Consider the following 20,310-nt stretch of genomic DNA (forward strand, 5'->3'; position numbering starts at 1 on the left):
TAAAGACAATGATTGGCATACAGAAGGTATGCACTCGCATAAAATAAAACTTTCATGAAAAGCATTAAAATCCATTATAAATTAATTTATTAAATAGGTATTTGGTATATGTGATGGTTTTATTAGATATTACTCTTTTATTTATTGCCAACCCCCTCCCCCAAAGTCAAAACAAATCAGAAAATCTCGTAACTCCAATTTACACTAAATAATTTATTTTCCCAAAATGTGTATGTGTTCTGAGAGGTGAGACATGATACAGTTCAGTTGGTCATTCTCTATCAATGATAATATGACAGGACACAAGAGGCTAAAAATGGCTCATCATAATTTATTTTATGTTAAAATGTACAGCTTTTTTTGTTTTTTTTTTTTTTTTTTTTTGTTTTTTTTTGAAGTGACTGACTAAAAAGAGAACAGATAAATACAAGAGTGTCGCTGGCTCCTATTTTATACAAGGGTTACACCTCTTCTGCTTGGCCCTTACAGTCACCCTGTACAGGTACAAAGGCTACAAAAAAGGAAGCAATATAAACAGACACAAATAACTTTTGCTTTTTTACATGCGATTTGTAAGCTTAGTTTGAGCTATTCACAAGCTACTTCTCTATTTTTCCTTAAAAAATAACTCCAATATTTTATAAAGATAGAAAAATCTACAGATGGAATGAAAATGTAAAGTTAGAGGCATTTCCATAAAATAGCAACTTTACACCAAATTCACTATTTTTTTTTTTTTTAAATCCTGCCAAGTATTTGGACATATATGAAATGTTTCAAAACCTGACAGATAAACACTGAGATATGCTTCATTCAATAAACAGAAGTCTGCATTTAGAAAACAGAAAGCTGCCTTTTTTCCCCAAAGAAATCTGTCACCAAAATGGAAAAGGGTCTCAACTTTACACCAAACATTTAGCAATAAACCCTTTTGACTAACCAAATGGGAATAGCTTTTATAGCTCTTTACAGTTTTATAATTAACAAAAATAGAGTTTTTTTGTTTTTTTTAAACACCCTCAACTCAGGGCACCCTAATCAAGGCAAAAAACTTAAGAAATGGCTTACTGTTAGCACAACACGTGTACAGTACTACAAAACGCACTGTCACTAACAAAGACATTAGCGGCATGCTCAAGTGTCACCTTAAACAAAATATACAATAACTGAAATGCTAAAGGCATTTACACGGAGTGGACAGGGAAGAGAAAAGAAAAAAAAAAAAAAGCTCTAGGTTCAGTATTAAAAGATCTTTTGGGGGCTTGATATCCACACTGTTTAACGGGAGCAGGCACAAGCGGCTGCCCCCAAACCGTAGTCCAAGGAGAGGCCTTCCTTTGCAGAGAATTTCATATAAAAGTAACAGAAACAAAGATACCAAAAAAGAAAAGAAAAAAGAAAAAAAAAAAAACTTGTATAAGGCTTTCTGCTGCATACAGCTTTTTTTTTTTTTTAAATAAATGGTGCCAACAAATGTTTTTGCATTCACACCAATTGCTGGTTTTGAAATCGTACTCTTCAAAGGTATTTGTGCAGATCAATCCAATAGTGATGCCCAGTGGGTTCTGTGACTGCCTGCCCCTGTTGCCTACCTTCTCATGTAGGACCCGTTGAGGGATTGTTTCGACATGCCTGTGTTCATGTAGCCGTGGTGTCCGGGGGCTGTGTACATCATGTTACCGTGGGGTGGGGTCTGCATTGGCTGCTGGGCATATGGCTGGGTTCCCATCATGCCCATCTGCATCTGCATAGGGTACTGGGGCGTCTGATTCATGTAGCCGTGGTTGCTGTGGTAGCCACTGTTCATCATCGGCTGGGACATGCTGTACCCATTCATGGCATTGAGCGTGTTCATGTTCATGTTCACAGAGTTGACATTGTAGGCTGGGGCTGGCATCAGGTTCACACTCATGTTCATGCCTCTTTGCATTGTTAAAGTCCGCGCAGGACCCTGCATGGCTACAGTCTGGGAGCGCCCATAGATTTGTGACTGATGGGTGGCAGTGGCTGGTGACAGAGATGCCGATTTGGTTCTCATGGAGACGTGGCCCTTGCTGGCAATCTGAGTTTGCAGTCTTTGGCTGTGGGAGATGCCAATATTTGATGCAGCCATGTTCCGTTGCAAAAGAGGTGGTGGCAGATTCATGGGAGGAGGAGTCAGGTTGGGGGGTGGGGTCATGGTAGCTTGTGCTTGGGGTCCCCCAGGGACAGAGTGTGGAGACTGAGAAAGCTGAACAAGCCCTGTGTTACTTAACGGTGTAGACAAAGAGGCACTGTTTGCATAGGAAGTTACAGCAGCGGAATGGCTGTAAGGCAATGAATGATCAATAAGGGTATTAGTTAACTGCTGTAGTTTGGCAAGGCTGAAGGTGGCTGACGGCTGCGGGTAATGCCCAGCCCCAAAATCACTTTGACCCATCCGTTCGTATAAGCCAATGTTGGCGTTGCCTGTCTCGGGGATCTCGGCCAGCTGCATCGGCGGGGTGAAGTTAGCAGCCATGCTACACTGAGCCAGCTGCTGGCTGCTGCTCGGAGGCCTCTCCACCACACAGCCTTGAGGAGACTTGACGCTGCAGGTCGGGGGAGAACTGATGCTGGTTTGCTGCAGCATGCTGCAGCTCCCACTGATGTTGGACATCTGCTGGGTGACGGCGCAGCTGCTCTGTGTCAGATTGCTAGAGGTGAGGTTGCTATAGGAGCAGCTGTTCTGTGAAGAGCCGTTTCCACAAATGCTGCCGCCCAGAGTGGAATCATAGCTGCTTGGGTTTTCGTAGTTCTCAGTTGTGCTCTCGATGCTGCCCAGGTCACTGAAGCCACTGTCTACAACTTGCTGCGAATGATCTGAAACGGACGGAACATCCATCATAGGGCTGGTTTCCATGTTCTGCAAAGATGGCACGGAGATGGCACTTTGATCTGGGCTGATTTGGGCATAGCTGTTTTCCAGGGCAGGGACGCTTGGGCTGTTTACAGAACGTACTGACTGGCCAGGATGGGAATGGACGGATGAAACTGGGCTACTGTGGTCTGACTGCTGGCAGTCATCCAGAGTGGCGGCGATTTGTGGACTTTGGTCTGCACGGGTGTAGTTCTGTAGGCTTCTACAGGCCTCTTGAGTCTCAGCACAATCCTGAAAGGTGTCGTCCTGTTCATTGTTCTCCTGGGTCAAAGACTGAACTGCCTGGACGGTCTCAGAGTCGATTTCCATGGTTGCTGTATTTCCCTCTTTGAACTCAGAATCTATTTCTTCACTGTCCTTTTGGTCCTGCTTCTGTGCCTGCTCTTCTGGGGGTTCCTCATCAGATTCAGGTGCAGTTTCCGTGTCCCCAGTAAGCTCCTTAGGTTCACTGTTACACGAAGCTGCAAGGTCAACGCCACAGTCCATTAAGACCTCTGGATTTGAATGACTAGGCTGAACGCTAAGGTCTAAAAAAGCCTCCTGGTTCTCTAGTACTTCCCTGAAGGTTTCTCTTGGGAGCTCTTCCTTCTCCGCTTCGGCAGATTCCATGTGACTGTCATCTTCATCATCTGCATCATGGTCCTCGTTGTGGGATGGCTCTTCATCCTCTTCCTCCTCCTCGTCGTGATCATCCAAACGCACAGGATCTTCTTTCTCCATGGAGATTTCTGGTTCCTCTTTTTCCTCACTTTTAGGACCATCTGGATCTTTTTCTACATTCCCTTCTTCTTCCTCCTCCTCTTCCTCCTCCTCCTCCTCTTCTTCCTCCTCAGGTTTGTTTAGATCATCTTCTGATTTTTCACCTGGTGATTTATTTGGACTTATAGGGGCACATGTTTCTTCCCTTCCGGTTTCGTCCTGAGGCAACAGGGCGTCCACAGTTTCCTTGACCTCCTCCTCAATCCTGGCAGGAGTGGTGCTGGCTTTGTCTTCTGAAGTCTCCTTCTGTTCTTCCACTGTTACCTGCTCATCAGGTTCCATGGGTGTTTCTGGTGGGGTGTACAAATTCAGTTTAAATCCAGTCTTCCTCTCTTTGTTTTGCCTCCACTTAGATAGACCACGCTTTGTTCCTTTTGGCCATACTTGTTTGCACTTTAGAGGTTCAGGATTGTCTTTACTGCCTTCTTTCAAGTTATCTGCATCATCATCTATATTGTCTTAGTGAGGAGACAGAGAGAAGAGCGGGAGAAAGAAAAAAAAAAGTCTTAGAAAGCATAATCACGAACAACCTGAATTTATTCCTTTAAATTAATCAGCAGACACAGCCTTCAATTTAGCATTTTAAGAGCTGATGGTAAAGACATAACCAAGACTAATGCAGAATAATATTGTGGTAGAAACAAAGTAAATAACCTAGGCTTGGAAAGATAATTCTCTCTCTCACACATACACACACTCTGAACAGAAATTTGGGCTTTTTATTGGGAGCACAGGATATAGGCAACTATATTGAACTTAAGGGACATTCTTAATAGACATTCTTCTGATGTAAAAGCCTGGAGTTCCGCTGTACTGGAGAACTGACTAGAAGCCTGACTTATGCATCTGCCCTGAGAAAGTGCACTTCTGTGTGTGGACATCTGATGTGTTTAAATGATCGCAAATGACATTATTTACTTCAATTCAAATGCTCTCAAATAAAAAATAATCTGTGGGACAAACTAATAAATAATATCTGAAACAAATAATGAAATACTCCAAACACAAACGCACCTGTAATCTACTGCAGGACCATCATTTTGCATTACTCAACCTGCGTGGTATTCACCATGACAATTATTGAACATTTAAAAATATCTGTATTCTTATCACTAATTCTGTCCACATCGTTATCTGCTGCTCAAATGTAAGGTTTGAATAGTAAAGACAACTAGAAACAAACCATGACTGTGAAGTTCCTTTTAGTTCAGCTAGCCTCATTTGTACTGTACATGTACATATTAATATAGAAGTAAACAAATATGTAAATATATTTATATAAATAGAAGCAAAAATAAATATATAAATACACACATAAAACACCCAACTCTTAAAATCTTTAAAAATCAAAGACCACACTGATTTCCTGGAGAGGTCGCTTTACAAGGAGCAGCCGCCTTATTCGAAACTCTATTTTGGAGAACATAAATGAGATCTAATAATCAATGAGGGAGAGATATCATTTTGCCAGAATGCAGTGATTTGCAATTCAATCAGTGCTCAGCAGGTTAAGCTCCTAGCTCATTTACACGATAAAAGGGTAACATATAAACTTACCTTTACTACATTCATATTGGTTGGCTAGGTGAAAAGAATGAATACATGTAGAATGATTCCTTCGGAAGTGCCAAGTACAATACCTGAGTGACAGTCATCTCCAAGACTTTCAAACTGTTTTATTTCTATTCACATGGAAAGGTAATAACCATGCCAATGGCTCTGGATTCTACAAAATTCCAGATGCTACTGGACCTAACAGCCTCTACAGAACACTCCTCCCTAAATCAGAAGATGAGTTTTCTGAATATTATTTTTAAGAAAAAGAAGATCCTGGAAGGTTACTCAGAATTTCTAAAGACAAATGGCATCAAGTGGAGAATGAAGGCCATGATAGTCCATTGTAGGTTCCCAAGGAGACAGCCATGAAGGGGGAATATGACTCAATTTCCACAACAAAAATGATCTCTGCAATTTCTCGTTGTTGGTTGTTTGTTTAAAGAAATTAAGGAACAAGGCTTGGTCTCCCTGTAGCTGGGGTAAAGATGTCATTCTCTTAGCAAAATACTGTATGTAAAAAAACAGTATGTGGGGAATAGTATTCCCGTTAATTAAGAAAGTCAAGAAGATTCTTTCTTGATTATGCCCTTAAAATTGTGGCTTTTCAAAAGCTAGATTGATACTATGGTTACCAGGGAATAAGATGGCTTGTTCCCCAGACTGGAATAAAGTTAGTTTTTGAATGAAGTAATTTCAACTGTAGAGTGTGCAGAGAGCCTCCTACAAACGCTTGTTATTCAGTTGGGAGTCAAATCCCCAACCTCCAGGGCAAGGGATGGTTGCTTTCATACAGGGCACCAAAGACAATTCACAGGGCTTACTATTTTTTTAGAGGATTGGGTCGGCGTGTCCCTGTTAAGTGCAAACTATAAAATAACAATTAAAATGGAAGGCCAATCTCCTGATTTCTTTCAAAATCCTAACATTTTTAAAGCTAATACTGATGATAGGAAACCCTGGTGGCATAGTGGTTAAGTGCTACGTCTGCTAACCAAAGGGTCAGCAGTTCGAATCCTCCAGGTGCTCCTTGGAAACTCTATGGGGCAGTTCTACTCTGTCCTATAGGGTGGCTATGAGTCAGAATCAACTAGACAGCACTGGGTAATACTGATGATGTGGCTAAGTTTAAATAATTCTAGATAGTAATATACCTAAGACAATACTGATTATAAGATACACCATCAGTTTCCTAGTATTTGTTTTCCAGGAAAAGAGAAACCACCATATTCAATGCTCACACTGATAATATGTCCCTTGATTTCAGAAATATTAAAGGTGAAAAAAGTAGATATTAGAATCAAGGAAATGCAGTGCATTTCTTACTGGCAGATATCAAAGTTTTCAGGGACAAGTCAATTTCTGGAAAGTAAGATTAACACACCTAGAGGAATGTTCTGGCCTTAGAAGCTGTTTAACTTGAATCCAATTTCAAGAAGGGATAGAACCTTTTATGAATGAGCAAGGACAGATGAGCACTTATTTCAGATGAGTCAGTACAATCCCACAGACACCTTTGGGTACAACTCCAGGAGTCTGCTTTTTGGCAGCAAGTCATATACAGGCTTTCATAAGGGTAAGATTTCTAAAATTCTTCCACTTACTTCTACAAGGGTCAGCATTCTTAAAGCAATGATTGTCTTTTCCCTCCTCTTCCTCTGTTTGTCTCTTCGTTCCAGGCTGATGCTGGAATGCTTTTCTCATGACTGGCTTCAAGCCATCTTCATCCATGTCAATCTCACAGGTAGGCTCCAGCTGTGGCATTGGCCTCTCTTCATCTGAGTTGTCAAAGGGCTCATTCAGTACTTCTGTAGTCTCAGAAATGGTCTCAGTTGTTACACTGCTGTTGATCCGCCTGCGTTTTCGACCCCTTTTCTTCTTTAGTACAAAAGGCCTCTGAAATTAATTCCAAACATAATACATAAGAGCTCATGAGAAATTAAGTGGTTGAGTTGCTATGCAGCAAACACGTACTGAATGCATGTCTGGGAACCTTACACATAAAGACTTTTGTAATGCCTTTGTACTTAACCTTCCATCTGATGTTTAACATCCCTCTCGGCTCCAAGTACATGGGCAAGTATTTTCCAAATAAAAGTTGTTTACTCAAGCAAATGCTTTGCGAGGTGACGTCCTAACAGCTTAACTGTAGATTTTAAGGGCTAAGCTCTGCTTTTCTATCATATATCTTCCAAGTGGTACTTTCTGGCTTCAATATCTAAGGTCTCCCGCAGCACATCATAGATATTAAGGTCATCAAGGACACCAATGTTCCTATAAATGATGCAATCATTAACTAGCCATTGGGTCACTCATTTAATACTTGAGGAAGATCTATTACACGCAAAGCACTAGCCTACTCGTTCCCAGTTTCACAGGACTTCGGGATCTATGCAAATGAGAGAGAGGAAAGGGTACTTAAGAAGAAAGGCTTACTCTACTGTTTACAGTGTTAACGGTGTCATGTATACCAATACATGCTGGGATTTGAGCAGCTGATAATTCTGCAAAATATTTTAATATAGAAGGTACCTAAAAAATTTTGAGACACATATGATCTGTCTTACTTACATAATTTTTTTTCTACTTGCATTAAAGGTTGGTACAAATAGCTCTCCATAATTAAGTTATAAAATATTTTTTCTTAAGCAAAAACTGTTTAACGATACAAATACAGGAATAATAATAGGTAGATTTGCTATAAAATGTTATCTGTCAACAGTGGGTACAAAAAATTGTTGCAAATATAATATAAAGAAGGGTTCAATATTGTTTGGTCAAAACTCAAACTCTAGGTAAACTGTATCCCAGAATTCTTGTCTTACATCTCCAACTCTGTGGATGCTCACTGAAGTGCACGTATCAGCCTGTACTCTAACATTTATGGTTATTAACTCCCCAGTCGGCCTGTCCTCCCTAATCCACTCAAGTTTTCCCAAACATGAGTGTAGCCAAATATAAAGAACTGGTTTTCTTTAGGTCAAGGCCATTTATATGAGGGCAGTCTGTAACATACCTTGGAAGGTTCTGTTTTTTAAAAACAATTTTCTTTTGTTATTTACATAATACATGAATACATTGTCCTTGTAAGAAATTAAAATGTTATATAGAAGCCTGAAGTCCCCTTTGATGGGATGGTCCTTTCCAACACCTTACCACAGATGCCCTTGGACTAGAAGACTGCCAGGTTTAGAAGAAACAGTGCTGAGCTGGGAGTCAGAACAGCAAGTTCCTTGACAGATAGCACATAGGGTGGCCTTGGGGCAGAGCCTTAACTTCTATTTCGTTGTGTCTGCTGGTCTTGGTTATACTAACAAGATCTGGGCTCTCTATATCACAGATGGATACTGAGGACATAGACACCAGATCTGGGTTGAGCCATTACCTAAAGACAAAATCAATTTTTTACTTTCTTTGTAACACTGGAGATGATGGGGGTATATGTAAGAAACTACCAGTCTAATAAGATAATGGAAAATTTCAGTAACGTGTAGTTGACCATAAATACAATGTATCAGCATCAAAATCTAGGGCCTAAAATACCTTCTAACAATTCTACATCAAGAATAAAAAAAGGAAATAGCACCTGGAGCACTGGGCTTGGTCCTAGCTCCATCTCTAATGAGCTGTGTGACCTTGGATAAGTCTCCTGGCCTCTCTAGGCCTTGGTTTTTTTAATCAAAATTTGTTGAAGGGTGTTTACTCGATCTCCAAGGCCCCCTTCTGTTCCCATAACCTGATTTGCCCTACTACTGCCAACCAGCAGGTGGCAGTAACTACTAAAGTAGGAAGCTGATCTGTCACTGGCTTCATCGTCAGGGCACTAACCAATCTCAGAAGGTAAACATCATCATGACTGTAAGATAAACAATTATGATCCATGATCAGTGGGACTGGATACACATAAACTGTATTTGAGGACTAGGCAGTGAAACAAATCCTAATCGAATGTCTGCAATGACAAATAAGATTTGATCGAAGCTGACTCACAAACTGACAGTCTAAACTGGCACATACCTTTCTCTTTATTGCCACCGACTGTGGTTTAGTCAATCTTGGGGGAGAGCTTTGAATATTTTCTTCTTCCTCTTCCTCCTCCTCCTCCTCCTCTTCTTCCTCTTCCTCTTCTTCCTCCTCCTCCTCTTCCTCCTCTTCCTCCTCCTCCTCTTCTTCACTGCTCTCTTTAGACAGCTCCATCAGCTGCCCTCGCTCCCCTGTCACTGGCCGGCTCTCAGGGGAATGCAAATATTTGTTTTTCGATTGTACTTTTGCAGGTGATTGCCGACTGTTAGCTCTAGATGACAGCATATCTTGCTCCTCCTTTTCCCGGCAGCTAGCTTGTTCCATTAGGCGCTCAGCCTAAGCGGGGAGGGGGCAAAACAGTGGGCCAGTGAGAGGGCAGTACTACAGCTGAAGGATCGATGGCAAACGCTCTCTAAGTCGTTTCTGATCAGGACAGCCGGCCAGCCAAGATACATCCCAGCTGCATCATCTCAGGACCCTTTTGCATCAGTAGGATAACAAATCAAAGAAGACTGGGTTTCATGGGATATTTAGCACTATTAATGATGCAGCGAATTGATTCGAGTCCTTTATCACTACATTACATGCTCACTGGCATGGAGCACTTTAAGCAAGTTCATAAACACAAAGAATCGATTGACATTGCAGCCTTGGAGCTCAGCACCAAATCTGATCTGATTACATGCTGTCAGCAGTGAAAAATGCTGCTTTGTGATCAATGATAAATGTTTCATTTCTCATACTCAATTCAATAAAATTATCATGTCTTACCACGCAACCTCGGTTAGGATAAATTAGTGCCATATCATTTCACAAGCTCTCTTCTACATAACCAAGCTTTTGACAATGATGTTAATGACTTTCTTAGCTTAAGAATGTGACAAGATAAAGTCACACAACTTAGGCTGATGAAGCCAACCATTACCTCTTTTTCAGCTTCTCTCTCTTCTTCAGAAACCGCAGCATTAGAAATTAAAATTGGGGTCCACCTCAGACTCTCTGGATCAAGTTCATTGGCCCGGGAACAGGATTTCAGCTTTTCCATGTGGCTCAATATCAACTTTTCCCTTCTAATGATGACAAATCTGTAATGTGATGAGGCAGAATAAAGTGCAATCAAAAGCTGAAATTTCATTTCACCTTCACATACTGACATATGTTAGCACTACTATTACCTAGGCTAGAAAAAATCAGAAAATGTACCAATGAAAAGGTACAGCAAACTGATATTCAACCAGCAAAAAAAGTGTCATTACATGTTATCTTTTTAGAAAAAGGTTTAAATAATACCCTTAGGGAACCTCTTCTTTTTAACTGGAGTCCCTGAGTGGTGCAAACGGTTCACACACTCAGCTGGTAACTAAAAGGTTGGAAGGTCAAGTCCACTCAGAGGCACCTCAGAAGGAAGGCCTGATGATCTACTTCTGAAAACCCTGTGGAGCACAGTTCTGCTCTGACACACACGGGGTCGCCATGAGTTCAAACTGACTCATTGGCAACGGGTTTCATCTTTAACTGGAATGACTCGACCTAGCCTCCAGAGGCTCTCTGTGGTGTGGGGAGCGTGTCGCCCAGGCCCCAGGACTCACCGGCCACCTCGCTTGTCAATCATGTGGAGGTGCTGCAGCGTGGTGGCGATGTCGTGTGGGCACATGCCGGTAGCCCTGCTTATCGCCGTGATGCTGATGTGCCTCTCGTGGTGCTGGTAGAGATATTCTAAGATGACGCTCTTCCAGTAGGCCAGGTAGGAGAGGCGGCCCAGGTCAGAGAGCGGCTTTTCAGGAGACCCCGCTTGGCCTTCCCTTCTAGAAAGCAAATAGCCTAGGGCAGAAAAAAGCAACAGTCCATCTCACTGTGGTGTCTCGAGAACTTGGAGCAGGGCCGCTAGAATATAAGGAGCAACAGGGTAAAATCCTCGTATCAGGGAAGTGCGGCAGTTTTATGTACGTAGTCTTTTCCCGGTTATAGCGATTCCATCTCCATGAGGGTTACGCTTCTAAATCTTTTATACTGTCACTATACGTCAATTCATGCAGCTAGCAGCAGCATTCCAAAAGTACATCATGGCATATTTAAAAGGGACTAAAAGCTAAGGTTGGAGACATTGCTTCTGGTAAGTCTCAACATCCAAGTCTACCCACCAGCTTTAGATTCTTTCAAAAACTAAACATCAGACACTTACTCAGAAATCCTGTTGAGGGACCACCCCAAACATTAATGGGCAAGTTGTTTTCCACAGGAAGGACCTAATGACCCTTTGACAGCTGGGTCTTAATAAAAAGAGAAGGGCCTCTGTTGGCTCAGATTTTATATTGCTTGTTACACTGAACTAGCGGGCTGATGTGAAGCTTTGTTTCAGGACTAATAAGACAATGTCTTCTAAGTCAACTGCTGCATGGCATGGCAGCTCCACCAGCTCTATTTTGACCTCTTCTGTGGAAATTAATTTATAATCCAGCCCCAGAACACTGCTCCTACATAGTAAAAAACAAAAGACAAAACAACAAAAAAAAGCCCCCTTAAAACAAACGGCTTCACGTATATTCAGAAAGTCCCTGAGCAGGCTAAGCTTTTGAACGTGCATTCTACAGACTGCTGTGGAGGTTCCCGGGCAGAAGAAGTTTAAAATGAGAAAAACTTTAATTCCACTTGAAGGTAATGAATGAGAGCTGGCGGCTGTCTCGGTAATTAAGAGCCACTTACGGAGCAGAGAAGAAATGCTATAAACTAATGATGTCTACCCTCGCACTAATTATCTATTTCAACAGCCTCACCTTCGTGAACTTCTTAAAATTAAACAAACGTCAACCACATACAGTAGGTGGCAGCAATTACAAAATCACACTGCTCTATAAACCACCCAAATCTTCAGTGTTTTTCTTCTTTATCTACACATTTCCAAAATGGCTGCATTCTCAGGAATGTTCTCAATTTTGGATTTTTTGTTACAAGGAGAAATCAGATGCTTCCCATACACTTTTGTGCCTCTCAAAATCACTGAAAATAATGCAGAAATAGAGAATAAGAAATCCAATCTGAATCACAGAGGGGTAGAATCACAGCGTTTTGCATTTCGAGGGTTTTAATCTGAATGCCATTATGAAGAATAGGCATAAATTCAACTTTAAGGTTCTGCTGAAGTCTTTTGACTTATTTGTCCCTTTAACTCATGTTTAAGGGCAAGGTACTTGACTGAATGCAAACAAGCACCACAAAATTTTACAGTCAAACCGCTGTCGACATGTCATTTGGCTGCACGCAGAGGCTTTCGCTAGCAGTGTGTCAGGAACGCTAACGGTGACGGCCATCGTGCTGAATCCAGCCCGTATCGTGCCCTGTCAATATGGAGAAGAGCTCTCTGCTGCCAGAGTACGAAGGGTGCCCAAACCTCAGAACACAGATAATTGGCACATCCGTCATTTGCCTCCTAAGTGCTTGGCACATGCTGAGAAATTTACTCAGTCGGCTGGAGGTCCCAGCTCTGCACTCCTGGGGGGAGAGAACCGTAGAAGCGTGGATATGGAACTATTCCCTTTTGTCCATGAGATCCCTCAATTAAAAGCGCCCCGCAGTGACTGTGAAATTCCCCAGGCCCCCACTGGTTCTTATCTGAACCCCACAGATGGGGACAGGAAGCCCCCCCTCAGCCTAACAGAAGGATTTCTGTATAACCCAAGGGTTCAGAAGGTGGTATGTGCCCTCCCTACTTTATGTCCCCCACCGAGATGGACTACCTAACCCAGGACACACACAGATTTCTTTGTTCTGTCTTCCCTTCCCACAGTTCCTACTCCGGCTACAGGGCAGCAGCCAGACTCCTGAAAAAGCATATTTTACACAGCTGCTCATGTTTGCACACACTGAGGTAATACAGATACACCGTATCAGGGCCTGAGCCTAGATGAGTTAGGCCACTGCAAGTTAGGGGTCTGTGGAGAGTGCTCAGGCACAGGCCCTTTAGCACCTGCTACTCCTACCATGGTAGGTAGCCGTCTCCCGGGAGGCTCCCCTGGACAGGCAGCAGCAGGGTGACCAGCCCTGAAGAGCATGGGCACAGCACCTACTGCCCCTCACAGCAAACGCCCCCAGACTGCTGGTGATGGCCCAGGGGAGGCTGCTAACACCTGCCAGGAAGCGGTATTTTCCTGGGTGCCGAGGAGGAAAAACTCCAAACCAAAACTCCAACCAGAAAACACCAAGCAGCTTTCAGGGATGACGAGCACCCACATCACAGACCCCAAAGTGCCACTGTCCAGAGGTGTCATCACATTGCCTGCTGTTAATCTCTTCTCCTCCTACCTGACTGATGAGACCAGCAAGAAACTTACCCCTAGGCCAAGAGCCATTTCTCTGGCTGTAAAGTCTCCTCTTCAAGGAGACATTTTCAATGGGATCCATCTGAACAATCCAAATAACCAAGGGTAAACTTCTGATTCAGAGCCAGGTAAGTGAAATCACTCGTAATATGTTAAAACCAACAGCTCAGAAGAAAACTGTGTGTCACGTCCGCTCCAGCTGTGCACTAGGTGGATGCAATTTATTATTTAAATTTTACCTGCAGCAGGCACTTGCCCTCAAAAATCTGTCGCTGGTGGCACTTCACTACTCTGACCTTCACAATATGGAATGTTCGCAATCATTTCTTGCCACCTTTTGTTTCTCTCTACCTTTTCTAGGCTCCTCAAGTCATAACTGCTCTACAGCCCGATGCTGAATAATTTTTGGTAAGGACACCTTAGTTATTGGATAATTGATTAGAGAGGTGTGGTTTAAGTTACAGCTCTTTAATTCACTTACCAAAAAGATTCCAAATAATTGATCTAAGATGCAGGGAAATAAAACGCACTTATCTTGGAAGCTGGTGTATTATCCTGAAGCATCTGAAACAAGTACAATACACCCCTGTGAATAGGTTCCCTCGGTGTTCTAACACCTCTCCTTAACTCAGGACACTTTCCACCAGAAAACCTGAATTATCCCTGGAGAAACCTGGCTGTGCTAGACCAAAAACAAAGTGATGTTTGGAGGACAGATCCCAGAAGCTGCAGTAGAATTAATGGCTGGTGTACACTACTCCCTTCAAACTGTGGAGCCAGAGGTGCTGGTGAACAGCGCTGAACCCGTGATGGGGAGGCTTGTAACTGAAAGCTGACTGGCCCATAAACCCTCTCATCCACATCAGATATCCTGATACTAGAGAAGCCTGGCTTCCTTTCTTGCTTCACTGGAACTACTCACCCAGTGGAAGAGAAGGTCTGAGTTTTCATGCATGGGCCACACGCTTAATTCAAAGGGTTATAAAGATGCCTGCTTAAAGGAAAAGTAAGAACAATGTGTTGTCTATGAAATGTAAGTATTTCTGAACTGTACTGCATGGGACCCAAATTTACCCTCTTCCCATTAAGGCTGGCCGACCAGTAGTTAGTAGGAGAATCAATTCTCATGTTAACTAGTCCTGATCCCCTATGTCTGAAATGGTACACTCCCTCCCAGGGGAGAGAAAAAGTGGTGGAGTTGCCTTCATGTAGATCAATCCATTAGGATAAGGAAGGAATTATCTAGACAAGGTCAAGATTTGTTTTTGCAGACTCAAATTCCAAAATTAATTTAACTCCCAACATAATAATCATAAGAGTAACTCTCTTTTAAGACAAAACACTCCTTCCTTTTAAACTGATAATATTTCAAGATTGCAGACTGAACCAGAAGTGGCGTAATGCTCATGGGCAAGGGTGTGGACATAGCCAAGCACATACTCCCACAAAGGCAGCCACCCCTCACCCTTGTACACCTCCATCTTCTACCACCTGGAACCAAACCATACACATTTCCTCAAACACAAAAGTGTCACTGTTGGCAGGCTAGACCCAACTCCCATCTGTCTGGATTATGTGAGCTTGGGGTCACTGGCTGCTTTTAGGGGAAGATAATCTTCAAGGATTACACACCTTTCATCAGACACCTGTTGAACTCGGCAAACTCAGCTGAAGGGCCCATAGTAGTAGACAGCACCAGGTTTGCAAGCCTGGGAACTGACACCAAGGAGGGGATTTATGGCAGCTCTTGAAGGAGGGAAATCTGACAACTCTAACTATGTATCTCGTGATTGGGGACGGAGATGCACTGGTCTACACTCACGCTCATCTGTTACTTGTTTCTGGGGTTAGGCAGCGCTATGAGCAAGTGGAGGAATGGTATGTTATCAGTCTAAGTTGTGATAAATGAATCTAACAGACTATTTATGTCTCATTTAACATTTGTGGTAATTGTGCAATTAGTGCACAAAGAAGCTGAGCCTTGGCTTGCACACTCTTTCAAGAGAGCAGGGTTCTAAGTGACGTATGACCTGCCTGAAATCTTACTGCTTTCCACTTATTAGCAAAACTGCAAAGTTTGTATTTTTCAGAGAGTTTATATTTTAAACGGAAACCCTGGTGGTGTAGTGGTTAAGTGCTACGGCTGCTAAACAAGACGTTGGCAGTTCGAATCTGCCAGGTGCTCCTTTGAAACTCTATGGGGCAGTTCTACTCTGTCCTATAGGGTCGCTGGAGTCAGAAATTGACTCAACGGCAGTGGGTCTGGTTTTTGGCTTTGGCTCCTATAGTCCTAGGAGTCCCCACATGGCACAAATGGTTAAGTGCTTACTACTAGCTGAAAGGTTGGTGGTTCCAACCCACCCAAAGGCTCCTTGGAAGACAGTCCTGGTGATCTGCTTCAAAAAGGTCACAGCCTTGAAAACCCTATGGAGCAGTTCTACTCTGCATACATGGGGTTGCCGTGAGTTGGAATTGGCTTGATGGCAACTAATAACAACAACTCCTATAGTCCTATGGGCCTGAAGTAATTATGTTGTTGTTTGGTGCCAGAGTCAGTGCTGACTCACAGTGACCTTATGTATAACAGAACAAACCACTGCCTGGGCCTACACTATCCTCACAATTGTTGCTATGTTTGAGCCCACTGTTGCGGCCACTGTGTCAATCTATCTCATGGAGGGTCTCTCTCTTTTTTGCTGACCCCTACTTTACCAAGCAGAAATAATTATATAACAACTTAGGTAAATATTGCTTGGCTTCTTAAGATCCCAGTCTACTTCCCAAAGTGGTTCTCAAAGTGTGGTCCCCAGACTAGCAGCATCAGCATCACCTGGAGCTTGTTAGAAATCCAGATTCCACTACTGAATCAGAAACTCTGGGGAAGGGGCCTAGCCCTCCAGGTGACTGATGCACACTCAAGTTTGGGGACACTATAAATGCTGCTACGGAGCTGCTGGTTGTGATGAGGATGTAAAAATCTCCCTGTGCAGCCCAGAGAGCCACTGAACAGACAGTGAGCTAACCTAGCTCCTTGGTGGTGGAGAGCTGGGGTCAGGGTTGGCTACATCTTCGAAGCCCCTCCGGACCAAAATGGAAGGAAAGGGCATTGCATTGTCAGGTGACCCCGACCTTACGTTCTGTGCCTGTGCTTCTCAGCCTTCACTATGCAAACAAGTCACCTCTTGTTGCAACGTGGATTCTGATTCACTGGATTCACTGGTTCTGGAGTCGGGCCTGAGGTTCTGGATCTGTAAAACGTTCTACACTTGAATAGCAAGAGGTTACATGTTAAATCAGTGGTTCTCGAACCTTTCTGGTCTCAGGATGCTTGACATTTAAAAAAAAATTTATTTAAGACCCTGAAGACCTTTTTTGTCTATAAGGATCATATCCATTGATTTTACTGAGAAATTTGAAAAATATTTAATTCATTAAAAAAAAATTACAAAAGCTCATGTACTAACATAATTTTTAAATGGAAATATATCTACGTTTTCTAAAAATACAAAAAGAATAGTGAGAAGAGTGACATTGTTTTGCATTTTTTTGCAAATCTCTTTAAAGTCTGGCTTAAGAGATTCTCATATCTGCTTGAGTATTCAACCTGTTGAGACAGCAAAGATCATGAAATCTCTGGAAAATTCCAATGTACACTCACAAGAATGAGAGTGAAAAGGACAGATAGTATCTTAGCTATTATTTTGAAAATCGTTTTGACTTTGCAGATTCCCTGCAAGGGTCCCAAAGATCCTCAGGAGTCCCTGGACCACACTTTTGAGACCACGCACTTTAAATAAAAGAAAGAATTTTTAAAAAGTTGTGCAACAAGGCCACGGGTATTTTAAGACAGTATGGCATTTACTGAATACAGTGTGAGAGGATCATGAAAGGCAGTACACAAAGGGTGGTTAAGAGCATGGGCTCTGGAGCCAGACTCCCTGGAATGGAACCCTGGCTCCACCATGTACCAGCTGTGAGACGCTGGGCAATTTATTTAACCTCCCTGTGCTTCAGGTCCCTCATTCATAAAATAGGGATAAATGACCATACCTTTCCCTTAGGGTTGTCGTAAGAGTTAAGGGAGTTAACACAAAGCACATAGAACAGCGCTGGCATATTAGAGTAACCCTATGTAAGTGTTAGTTATTATTATTCAACATATTGAATGAATGAAATGAAATTTCAAGTGATCATTTGGGCGACTAAATATTCTCATGTTCAGGGATAGAAAATTTGGACAGAAGGAAGGAGATAGACTGCTCTAGAGTCAGATCGAGAAGAGTTACCTTTTTTTTTTCCCCACTTTTGCCTGAGGTACCTACAAACCATCCCACTGCCTCAAACAGAAGCTCTCCCTGCTCTTTTCCTCCCTCCTTCTCTGTGTGTGTGTCACACACAGAGTTAACTGCCTAAATATAAATTTAAATAATGGAAGAGGACATAAAGAAACACATGTTGCCCAGGAATGATCTCAAGAAACTTGCCGTTCAAAGTCCGAAGCAAGCAGAGTTCTGTGTCCACCAAGTTCCCTCTGGCCCCTAAGTCCTTAATTTTAGGACTACCCCCAGGAAGAAGCAAGTCCATCAAACCCCCAAAACAATGACTGCTTCATGGCTTCAAGGAGCCCTGGTGGTGCAGTGGTTAAAGCATTTGATTGCTAACCGAGAGGCCAGCGGTTTGAAACCACCAGGGGCTCTAGCTCTGCGCAAGATGTGGCAGTCTGCTTTCGTAGAGATTTACAGCCTTGGAAACCCTATGGGGTCACTGTGAGTTGGAATCAACTCACAGCAGTGGGTTGGCTGGGTTCATGGCTTCAGCAGAACCCAGGGATGGTGTCAGGTAAGATGAGACAAAGACCCAAATGTTCAAGAAGATTGAAGCGTCTACCTGAAGAAATGTCCTGAGTCAGTGAAACCCAGAGAATGGAGACAGTGGGTCTCTGGAGAAGGAAAGCTAGCTGCCTGGGATCACGTACTGGTCTGTTTCTCCAAGCCTATTTCTTAGCTCTCTCTCCTCAAAGATCCTACAAGTTCCTCCGTAGACCTCTCTAGTGCTGAGCTCTTCCTCCCTTATATGGAGACAGCCACTGATATCTCTTATTGAACGTCTCCCCAAGTCAACTCAGGAGAGGAATGGTGTCCTTCAACTTCCTTGTGGAAGGTATACAGTAGGGGCATGACTCCCCTGATGCCATGTGTACAAGTCTACAGATTAGATCATGCAGGATTTACCAGGTGGATTCCACAATTCTGTGGGTAACTGTGGACCACCACGAAGAAGGTGGTCATTCTGCATGTCAGTCATGCAGGGAAAAAATAGGTGCTTAGAGAGAAAATGAACTCATAAACAGGACCTCAAGCAGCCAGGAAAGGGGCTTTCCCTCCCTCTGAGGCACCTCTGGGTTAAGGAGCGTGAACATTCTGAATGCGCTCCTTAGCTGGGGGTGGCCAGGACAGCACCTGCTACATGGAGCAGCCTGAGGGCCAGAGACAGACCCCTGTGGGATGGCCACAGGCTGAAGATGAATCAGTGGTAGTTGTATAACCAATAATCTAATTCAATGAGAATGTTTATTTCTCCTTTTTCTATCCTTTAGTCTAACCCAGTGGTTCTCATTCCTGACTGCACGTAACAATCACTTAAAAAAAAAAAATTTTTTTTTTTGGAGCTTTTAAAAACTACTAGTCTCAGATATATTATGGATTATATTAAGGAAGGGGCCTTAGGGACTATATTGGGCCAGAATGTTAAAAGGGGTGCATCAATCCCACCTCTTCCATTTCTGCCACCCAGAAAGGCTGTGATAGTAGCTGTGATACATAATGAGAGATTCAAACAGAAAGTAAATCTTGAGGAAACCAGAGACCTCTAGAGTTGAGGCTAGGGAGGAGTATGGTCACACAGTAGAGCTCTGTGAAACACTTCACAGAGATTTCATTTTTTAAATCATTCAGCTAAGGGATATTTGTTTGTGCACGGCACGTCACCACAAGAAAGGTCCTGGTCTGGTGTATTAGAATATAATTTTTCTTTCTAAGAAGAACAATTATGGAAATAGATTCAGTCCTTCAATTTTCTTGCTAGGAAAATGAGGTGCCCCGACACAGAGATGGATTTGAAAGGTAAACAAATATGCCTGAGACTATCAAGAAAAGAGAGATGTTATACTTATCAGTATCCTGTATTCCTGAACTAAAATAATTTGGGGAAGGCAAAAATTAAAAAATATATTTTTATTTAAAAATACTTGGTAAGTAATCAAATTCTTCACGAAGCCCATTACCTATCACAAATCTAACCAGAGCTCTGACTGGTCATTCAGAGGGGTATTTCTGGTTTGCTAATGGTGAAGTACCAGTGTCATGCCTTCCTCTTTGACCCTTTTTTTTTTTTTTTTTTTTGATTTTCCACTTTTCAATTCTGGATTGTTTTAGGAAAAGCACATTTGTTTTTTTTAAAAAATAAGATGAAGTAATTCTACATTTTAAAAATATTATGAATAGGCAAAAGTCCACAACAGAAATACAGTCTGAAAAAACTATATCAGAGAACAATTCTGCAGTTTACAACTGCAAAAAAAAGCACCTTCATCTGCCCTTTGGGCTTGTGGATAACATTTTCACATCCAAGTTCCAATGTCCTGGGGGAAGGATTTACCACTGAAAAGGTGTAAGATTTTAAACTCTGCATTAAATACATATATGCTTCAAATAAAGTATCTGCCCCAGGCAAAAAACTTACTTATATGTACTTACAATG

General features: G+C 42.5%; 1 protein-coding gene across 10 annotated transcripts in view; it reads right to left on the reverse strand.

The window, feature by feature from the left end:
* The window catches only part of KAT6B (lysine acetyltransferase 6B), a 230,105-nt gene continuing 209,795 nt past the window's right edge, over positions 1-20,310 (reverse strand). For 9 of the 10 annotated variants that reach the window (XM_049855892.1, XM_049855890.1, XM_049855888.1 and 6 more), the window contains exons 14-18: positions 10,825-11,056; positions 10,161-10,320; positions 9,230-9,571; positions 6,817-7,108; positions 1-4,116 (exon numbers count right to left, since the gene is read on the reverse strand). In XM_049855892.1, the coding sequence (XP_049711849.1) occupies positions 1,589-4,116; positions 6,817-7,108; positions 9,230-9,571; positions 10,161-10,320; positions 10,825-11,056 (3,554 nt within the window). In that variant the 3' untranslated portion in view covers positions 1-1,588. The remainder of the gene's footprint in view (positions 4,117-6,816; positions 7,109-9,229; positions 9,572-10,160; positions 10,321-10,824; positions 11,057-20,310) is intronic. The other variant, XM_049855895.1, reaches the window with a different exon arrangement.

This window comes from Elephas maximus, chromosome 16 (genome assembly GCF_024166365.1).
Source record: "Elephas maximus indicus isolate mEleMax1 chromosome 16, mEleMax1 primary haplotype, whole genome shotgun sequence".
Lineage (NCBI taxonomy): Eukaryota > Metazoa > Chordata > Mammalia > Proboscidea > Elephantidae > Elephas > Elephas maximus.